The 9,341-nt window shown below is 57.9% G+C and overlaps 1 protein-coding gene and 1 long non-coding RNA gene across 2 annotated transcripts in view; both read right to left on the reverse strand.

Moving 5' to 3' along the window:
• Nucleotides 1-298: 298 nt before the first annotated feature.
• Nucleotides 299-3,191, reverse strand: LOC121039246 (uncharacterized). Its single transcript, XR_005794658.1, has 2 exons — nt 2,361-3,191; nt 299-1,105 (listed from the first exon to the last, which is right to left on the reverse strand). It is a non-coding gene; the product is annotated as an uncharacterized LOC121039246 (long non-coding RNA).
• Nucleotides 3,192-4,046: 855 nt separating this feature from the next.
• SH3BP2 (SH3 domain binding protein 2) overlaps nt 4,047-9,341 on the reverse strand; it is a 19,794-nt gene continuing 14,499 nt past the window's right edge. Inside the window, exons 3-8 of the mRNA XM_040489279.1 lie at nt 8,182-8,840; nt 6,722-6,833; nt 6,429-6,484; nt 5,989-6,070; nt 4,873-4,932; nt 4,047-4,672 (exon numbers count right to left, since the gene is read on the reverse strand). Coding sequence (XP_040345213.1) covers nt 4,535-4,672; nt 4,873-4,932; nt 5,989-6,070; nt 6,429-6,484; nt 6,722-6,833; nt 8,182-8,840 — 1,107 coding nt within the window. The 3' untranslated portion in view covers nt 4,047-4,534. The remainder of the gene's footprint in view (nt 4,673-4,872; nt 4,933-5,988; nt 6,071-6,428; nt 6,485-6,721; nt 6,834-8,181; nt 8,841-9,341) is intronic.

The following is a 9,341-nucleotide window of genomic DNA, read 5'->3' on the forward strand; positions in this document are numbered from 1 at the left end:
CATAGGAATAGACTGACAAATGGAACAGAACAGAGTCCAACAACCGACCTACATATATATGGACATGTCACAGGTGGCGTTGCAGATGGTGGGGGGAGAGCAGATTATAAATAAATGGTACCGGAAGAAGTGGGTAAACTTAAGGGGAAAAAAATAGAAGTGAACCCTTACCTCTCACCATAAGCAAAAGAACAATTATAAAGTTGGAGACGATATTTGCAATACACATTACTGACAATATCAAGGCTACGTAAAGAATGTGTATAGATTAACAAGAAAAAGGAACAACACATAGAAAAATGTGCAAAACATTTAGATAGACACTTCACAGGAGACAAGTCACAATGGTTAATAAACACATGAAAATATGCTCAAGCCCACTAATAATCAGCTAAATGCAAATTAAAGCCATAATTATACACCCACCAGATTGACAAAAAACAAAACCTGACAATACCAAGTGTCAGCAATGATGTGGAACCAAGGGAACTATCTTTTTTCCTGCTGGTGGGAGTGAAAACTGGAACAATAAAATTCCTGGAAGAGAGTAAAAGGTTCTGATGCCCTAGAACCCAGCAGTCAGCCTCCTGGGTGCATAACCCTAGAGAAACTCATGAAACATGGATAAAATTGTCGCTAGCAGCATTGTCTGGGACTGCCCCACACTGGAAGCAAACCAAATGTCCGTCAACGATAAAATGGACCGTGAACCGATACACTTATATAATGGAATGGTTTTCAGCAACGAACAGGAACTACAGCTGCGCCCAGCAACACGGACAAATCTCAAAGACATGACAAGCAAGAGAAGCCAGATGTCAAAGCTTCATCTGTAGGATTCCATTCACATAAAATACAAAAACAGGAAACCGCTGCAGTGGATGTACAATTGAGTGGTGAAGGCTTTATCGCAAAACAAGAACATGAGCCTCACCAAAGCCAGGGCAGGGGCTGCCGATGAGACCGGGAGAGTGGTGCTGTGATGGGGAGGGCACACGGGTGCCAGAGAGGCTCTCTTGATGGGATCGTAAAAATGTTCACTTCATAGCAATTTGTTAGGCTGCACACTTGCATGTGGCTCATTTTTCTGAATGTGTGTTTTACTCTATGGGGAAAGAAAGAAAAAAAGGAGCATGCTTCAGCTCTGGGTAGCTCAGAGCATGGCCAGAGCTGAAGCCGGAGGGTGATGCAGGAGCAGCTGTTGGGCAGCCTCTAAGGATTCATGAGGAGCAAAGGAAGGTCTGAAGGAGGCAGACGTGTCTGGGGTCAGCTGTGTGTCAAGACTCTCCCTCTCGTGGGAGCACACCAGAAGGGAGCTTAATGAGGGCTGGCCATTACCAACCATCTTTGAGGGTCACTGCCCCCCCTGGACAGGAGCCCTCCCCGAGGTCCCCCCATCAGGCCATCTTTTCCAGGGGGTGGGATAGGGCATGCAGGCACAGACACAGCAGACTGGATATGGCAAGCTTCCCAGTGAGGGGCTCCGTGCCACGGGGTCATGGCCAGAGACAGAGGCCCTCCCCTCACTGCCCTCTAGACACACGGACTTGGTTGAAGTGCCAGCTCTGCCCCGTGTTCCCTGTGTGTCCTTCATGTCCTCCAGGCCTCCCTTCTCCCTTGGCCCTAAGCCGCTGACTTTTCTTCCCTGGTGCCCTGTCAGGGCGGCCCATCGCTACAGGGGTGAGGAGAGGTGGGGGCGGGGGGGGGGGGAGGGGTGCCTCCTTGGACCAGCAGGGGGCGTCCTTGAAATGCGCCCCAGAATTGGGGCAGGGACTTGTAGCACGTCTGGACTCGCTCTGTGAGGTCTCTTCTGGTTCTAAAAGCATTTCTTTTTACCATGAAAGTCTATTAACAGAAGGTAGAGAAGCTCCCCGTACTCTTTCTGATCAACTATAAAAAAAGTAAACCCACGTTCAGTCCTCTGCTTGGAGAACTTCACAAAGGGTCTGGGCCTTTCACAGGACCAGGAGTTGGACCCATCCCTGAACCCACCATGATGCTAGACAAGGCAATGAATCCTCTCTGAGCCTCAGTTTCCCTACCTGTAAGATGAAGAAGCAGGCTAGCCCCTGGGGCAGGTCCCAGGCCTTCTATTTATCCCCCCAAGACTGGGCCCAGAGGGCAAAGCAGAGGGAAGCAGGCCAGTTTGCTCGCCCCAGGGCTGTGGCCCCCTTGACTTGGTCAGGGCATACCTAAGAACTGTGCAGACACTCCACATGACTATCAGAAGCCCCCAGGAGTAGTGGGGAGGTAGCCAGGGGCTGAGGGCTGGGCTCAGAGCAGCAAAGGATAGGTCACATGGTAGCAAGTGGCAGAGCTGGGACTTGAATCTAGGCTTCTCAGACCCTCCGTTTTCTCACCTATCAAATGGGAACATAGCAGCTTCTTCTCCATCCAAACTATGTCAAGTATCCATGGGGCTCAGTGCCTGGAACCCAGGAAGTACTTGGTGAGTGGTAACCACCTTCCAACACTATAGGAGGAATAGAACATTCACGGCAGGTCTCAGGAGGGAGTGGATCCCTCTGGCTCCTCCTTTATGCTGGAGACCATGCCTGCGACCCCACCGGCCACCCAAAACACACACTCTTACCACTGAGGCCAGGGCCCCTGGGGCAGTTCAGGGAGGCAGGAGCCTGTCCTGCGCAGGCATAGGGCCCAGAAGGAGAGGTAAAGCCAGTCCAGGCCCTGGGGTGGGTCTTGGGCAGCAAGGCCTCATCCATCCAAGTGAGCAGAGGACCTATCACCAGGCTCTGGGCCCCAGAACCTCCAGACTTTCCAGCTGAGGGGTCTTCAAACACATTTTAGCCCCATGTTAGCCAGAAGTGCTAAGGCATCCCACATCCAGCAGCACATCACCAGCAAGCAGACTCCTAGGCACGGACTGGAAACCACTCTTCTGGTCCAAGCCCCCCGCTGAACAGTTTTTACAGGAAGGAAAGCCGCAGCCACAGTGGGGATGGAGTGCCTCAGTGGGCTCCCCACACAAGGGCTGAGAGGGGCAAGAACTGTAGCTGCAGGGAGGAGGGGCTGCTCGTTCCCGGGGCTGGGGTAGGGCATCAAAAGCACCCCGTGCGCCACACTGGACCGTGCCTGTGCTGACCCCTCCCCTGGCAGGCTTTAGAGGAAACATCTACACAGACGGTGCTGGACACTTGGTTCCTAGAAGGGACCTCTCAGCACCCTGGGGCCACAGCCTCTCACATCCACAGAGGCCCCATCCCTCCCCCTCCTCCAGCAAGCCACCCCACCCCCAAAACATGCCCAGGGGCCCGTGGAGGTCAATCCAAACAAAGATGATTAATCCTCGGCTGGTGGGCACAAGTGCTATCCTGGGTTTGGATCTCACACAGCAAACTTCTTTCCCCACATAAGGTGCAGAGAGGATCTGATGACCCTGGGGTCCCTCCCTGCCAGCCCAGACCCTAAATGGAGTCTGTATGCACACACACAAAAATCCAGCCTGGATGGCCGTTGCCAGGGAGAGCACCTGCTGGAATTCTGTAGTAGGAAAGGAGGGGGCGGTGAGGGCTGGACTTGAATGGGGTGTTGCCCAGGGGACTCAGCATTTGGGGACCACCCTCCCCACCCACTCAGCCTACACAGGACCCACTCTTCCCACCCCTCTGTAGCCATCACTTCCTCCAAGAAGTCTTCCTGGAGACCTCAGTGGGGTTCTAGCTCCCCACCCAGGCACACCCCAATGCTCTGGCCAGTGTGTGCTCAGCTGTCTCCCAGTAACCATCTGTTAATCCGGCAAATGACCCAGCTGTACATACGGGGACCTTTTAGCTCTGTAGTCCCATTGCCTTGCCCCTGACCTGTGGCACTTCAGAGTACAGGCTCTGAGTCCAGAGTGCCCAGGTCAAATCCTGTTCTGTTACCAGCTATGCACCCCGAGCAAGTCATTTAGGGACCTCTGCCCCAGAAGACAAGAACTTCTTAGGCTTCCTGTAAGCTGGGCTGCTGCAGCCAGCCGCTTGGATGTGGGTGTGGGTACTTGGTAAGGCTGGTCATCCCTCTCTCCCAATGAAACCCCAGCCACGGACAGAAAGGTCATCTGTGCTTTATTGTACATCAATGGCCCATCCTGGAGCCTGTGTCTTAGCGTTCCTGGGGGTGTCGGTCCTGGGGGGCCAGCCCCTGCCCTAACCCCAAATGCCCCAGCCCTGCCCAGCTCCCAACCCAGTGTCGGGTTAGTGTGCTGGGCGAGTGGGGAGGGGTGGAGGTGACCAGAATTCTTGTCCACAAAGCCCAAGCGGGGCTCGGTCCTGGGACCCTGGGCTCCTGGAAGGTTGGACAGGGTGGTCTGCATGGGACAGGAGAGCCCCCCGATCCTCTGGAGACCAGAGCTTGGCCTAGCCCCAGGGACCCAGCCTGCTGAGTGGGGCCTGGCCTTGCAGATTCTACAAGGCCCTGGATCAGAGCATGGCGCTCACTCCAGATCATGCTCTCATGCGAGCCCGTCCCGTCTGCATGGCCCGGGGCCACAGCCCCAGTGGTCGTCTCTGCCCAGAAGCATGTATGACGGGCGTCACCTGGGCCTTGTGTAGCCGTAGGGGCGCTGCAGTCGCAGGCTCTGGTGGCTGGGCAGCACGTGGGTGTGGTAATGCTCCACCAGGCTGCCCACGCTCACAAACAGCACCTCGCCCTCCAGGTAAAACCTAGAGTCCTGGGAAGGGGAAGGAGTGGCAGGGTCAGGGGGAGGTCTCCTGCAAAGTGCAGTGGACAGCAGCAAGGGTGACAGTCAGGCCTGCTCCCGGCTGCCCTGTGTCACCTCTGTGCCTGCTACACACACACACACACACACACACACACACACACACACCCGCCGTCCCAGCCAGGGCCCAGGTGAGGCGCCAGCCTGCCCACCTTCTCAAAGATGCGGTAGTTCCTCACTTTGTTGGAGCTTTCATCCCACACGACCAGAACCTGCAGGGAGAGAAGCCCCAGCCTCAGGAGATGGACCGCAGAGACAGAGGAGTGGACAGAGGCATCATGCCTGGGTCCTACAGCACTTGCGGTGACCTAGGGAGGGGTCACTCTGCACGTGGACAGCAGGGCTGATATGGGCAGCCATTTGCCCCAGGGCTCCCGCCCAATAGCCTCCAATGAGACATAAGTAATAGCAGCAGGTGCCTGGCTACTCTACGACCATGTCTGACGTACATGGGAACACTGAGGGGCTCCAGCCTGGCTCAGCTGGAAGAGTGTGCGACTCTTGATCTTGGGGTTGTGAGCTCAAGCCTCACGTTGGGGGCAGAGCTTACTTGGGGAGGGGGAGGGGAGGGGAGGGGAGGGAGAAGGAAAAAAGGACAAGAAAACTGAGGCTCAGTGAGGTCACAAAATTCACCCCAGAGGAGCAGAGGCAGACCCAGCACTCTCTCTCCCTATTCCCACTGCCCCAAGCAGCCTCCCCTTCAGAGTGCATGAAAACCCCCAGCCCAGTGCCTGGGTGACTCCGTTGGTTAAGTGTCCAATTCTGGACTTAGGCTCAGGTCATGATCTTGTGGTTCATGAGATCGAGCCCCACATCAGGTTCTGGGCTGACAGTGAGGAGCCTGCTTGGGATTCTCTCTCTTCCCTCTCTCTCTGGCCCTGCTCTGTTCTGAGCATGTACACACACACACTTTCTCAAGATAAGTAAACATTAAAAAAAAAAAAAACAGCCACATCAGAGTTCCAGGACCCCCAGCACTTCCCTCCCATTTCCTGCCTGTGCTGGGGGGCTGGGCCACTATCCCAGCTTGCAGACAGCATTCAGTTCCTGAGAATAGATGGGGGAGGGGCTGCCAGGCAGAGACCCCAACGACGGAATGAGCTGAGATGCAAAGTAAGAGGCTGTGCAGGGAAGCGATGTATAAAGCACGATGCGTGCCATCAGCCCAAGTGTGTGCAGAACCAGACAAACCCCCCCACAAGGCAGCAGTCCCCAGGGCGCCTTCACTCAGCAGGGTGACTGTTGGGGCACCCTCCCTGGGCACCTACCTTCCCTGACTTGGTGGAGGAATCCCGGATGCAGTAGAGTCCATCCTGGGGCTCTCCCTGGGGGCTTGTGGCTTTGAACAGCCTAAAATAACACAGCTGCATCAACAAGCCATCCTCAGACAGCCAACCCTCTCAGGGACCCTCCAGCCTCACTCCTCAGTGTAGGTTTTTGTCTCCTCACTATTCTGCAGCACATGGTCTGAGAGTAACCGGTGTGGTGAGGCCGGCCTGTGCGGGGCTTGGGGCCCTGCCCGGGGTGACGGGCAGCACTGGGACTGGCTGATGGCATCCGCTGTTTTGCTGGCTTCCCCACTAAGCTCAGGGCCATGCACCTGTGCTAGCCACTGTCCAACACCAAAGCAGGTGACGGGGGACAGAAAGGCAGGGGACCTCACATCTGCAAAAACAGGGATTCGGAGAAAGAAGGGCTTCGTGCTGACCTTTCCACTTCGTAGGATTCCGTGGTATTGATAAAGACAGAGCTGGGCAGGGGCACCTGGAGAGAGGCCAATGGCGGTCAGGGTCAGGGTCTGCACCAGCCCCCCCCCCCCCCCCACCCCGTAGGCTGCCAGCCTGTGCCCAGATCTGGGGCTGTGCACACGCTTACACTCCCGACAACTCCAGCGTCCTGGGGGCTTGTCACTGGAGGTGGCCAGTGAGGGGCCACCCCGGCCTGCAGCCCGCCCACTGCCACCTGCCCAGTGCCAGGATCCGGAGCTCTCCATTGCCTCACCTTCTCATAGTCATCGTCAGAACCCTCTGCACTCGTGTCCTCAGGCTTCGAGAGTCGTCGGGGCTTCTCAAAGGAGAAGCTCCGGAAACTCTGCCCATCAGGGGGTGACCGCCTTGAAGGGGAAAAACAGAGGAAGGGACATCACTATCACACCCCTGCACACCACCCCCACACACCCTAGGCCTCCACCAGAAAGCTATGAAACAGGCCTTGGGTGACGGCTGCCAATGCCACTGGCAAGAGGGGTCCTAAGGGCCTGAACTCTGGTGTCAGGGGTCACACGACAGACGAGTACTCTGGGCGCTGTGGGAGAAGGCTCTGGGCTGGGGGTCTCAGCCCAGCTCTGCTGCTAACCAGCTTGTGACCTTGGCCAAGTCATGCCCCTCCCAAAGCCACAGAGAGTGGATGCATGTGAATGGATGGGAGTCCACAAACATGTCCCACACACGCGGCCAGGTGGTCCGAAGCCTCTACGGTTTCAAGGAGGATTAAAGGAGACCACACGGGGCTGGTCTGCTGGGCCGTGGGCAGTCGGCCCTGGCACACCCAACCCTGTAGCATTTGGCAAACTGACCCAGTCTGCACCATCATGGCCCCTTGTCACATAGTTCTATGAACTATGTTCTATAGTTCTAGTTCTAGAACTATCACCTGGCAAGAGGGTCCTCCCAGGCACCCTCCCACAGCAGCAGAGCTAACAGAGCCCTAGGGAGGAGAGAGCCAGAGCCAAAGGGGTTCCAGGAGCACTGGGTCAGCACGCTCACTCAAGGCTCGCCCCATGGCTCCCAGAGCCTTCACTGTTTAGGGCCCCAGACATCTCTGACCACAGGCTGTGGTATGAATGACACTGTGGGAGCAGGGGACACCAGTCTCCTGACGCAGCCCAGCAATAAAGAAGACAGTGTTCCACGCAGACCTCAGGGTGAGTCACCAACATACTCCACATTCTGGCAAGTTCCCAGTCAGGAAGAGCACAAAGGCAGCCTTGGTGGCTCCAGAGCCCCAGGCAGGGCTGGGAAGGACAGCTGTGGACCAGCGAGGCCTGTGCAGACTCGCTGGCCCCAAGAGGCTCACAGCCCCAGCTCCCACCCCTACCGTCCATCCCAGAGCAGACAGCCCTGCAGGCCTCTCCCTTGACCCTTGCAGGGTCCTCGGGTTGCCGAGCACGGACTCTGGGAGGCCAGTTTCCCCCAAGACCCAACTTGCCCACTGCTCCCCAGGCAGCCACAGGCTCCAGGCCCAGCACCCACTAGGCTGAACATTCTTCTGGGGCCAGTGCAGGGGAGGCTGCTCAGCCTAGCAAGGCTGGGGCTGTCCAGGAGCCTTCCCGCTCCTATGCTAGGGCTGCCGGCTACCCCTCATGGACAGAGAGGGCCAGAGACGAGGAGGCCAGGGCACCAGCAGGAGAACCCATCAGGTTGGGGAGGGACCCCAGGGGCCCCAGTGCCAAGTAAACTCACTGGAGGTGGGGGAGGGGTGGCTTCTCTGGCCTGGGCAGGACGGGGGGCCGGACTGTGGCCTCGGGCATGGGCAGCTTCAGTACAGGAGGCCTGGGGGCCACAGGGGGTACAAAGAGTCCGGGCCTGGCTGCCTCTCTTGGGGGGGCCTCTTCAGTCATCTTCAAGAACTTGGGCTTGTTGGCCGGCACCGGCGGGGGCTCGGGCGTGGGCGGCCCCCGAGGAGACAGATGGAAGGACTTGAGCTTGTCACAGTTCCTGGAGGTGGCAGTGGCCACGCCAGCAGAGCTGGAGGCAGAGCCAGCCCCATGGCCAGGGACCCGGGGCTCTGGGCTGGGGCTGGGGCTCTCCCGGAAGCAAGGGGGTTTCCGGAGGTTGGGCATGGTTGGCAGGTTGCCCAGTGGGGGGTCGCTCATCCTCCGGGAGGCCGTGGGCACTCTGAGGCCAGGCTCGGGCCGCCTTGGGCCCAGCACGTCCCTCTTGGAGTCCTCGGGAGCCAGGCTTGCATCGGGGAGGCCACGCTTCGGGGGCGGGGGTGGCAGCAGAGGGCTCGGGCCCTTGGAGGCAAAGGAGTGAGCACGGGGCATGTCGGAGAAGACTGGCTTCCTGGGCATGGGCACAGGAGGCGGGGGGTAGGCCGGCGGGTGGGTCAGAGTGTCTGCAGAGCAACGAGACCAGTCAGTGAGCAAGCATGAGCTGCTTGAGGCTGGGCCAACACCACCAACCCGCACCACCTGGCCTGCCTCACGCACCCCCCAGAAGTAGCCCACACAAGCTTCCAGAAGCCTAGATGTCACATCAGGAGCCATCAGGTTCCCAGAAGCAGAGGTAGAGAAAAGAGGCAAGGCGGACTCCTAGGCCCTGACCTCAGTTAGAGGAGACTATAACTCCCACCAACAGAGGTGACGGGGATGGACGGAAGCAGGTGGGGAGGAAGGCGAGGGTTACGTGTGTTCGTGCTACAAGACACATTGTGGGCATCGGGGCACAGGTCTGGGGTTCAGAGGAGAGGTACTGGATGGAGATGCCAGTGTGACATGGCTGTCCCGGCAGCCTAAGACTGGAGGGAAAGGAGCGAGCCGGGCCTGAGTCCCAGGGTGGCCAGGGTTGTGCGGATGGGCATCAGGGGGCTGGTACAAGGCTGAGTGAGGCGGGGGGGGGGG

This window comes from Herpailurus yagouaroundi, unplaced genomic scaffold (assembly GCF_014898765.1).
Source record: "Herpailurus yagouaroundi ecotype Mexico unplaced genomic scaffold, PumYag 28, whole genome shotgun sequence".
Taxonomy (NCBI): Eukaryota; Metazoa; Chordata; class Mammalia; order Carnivora; family Felidae; genus Herpailurus; species Herpailurus yagouaroundi.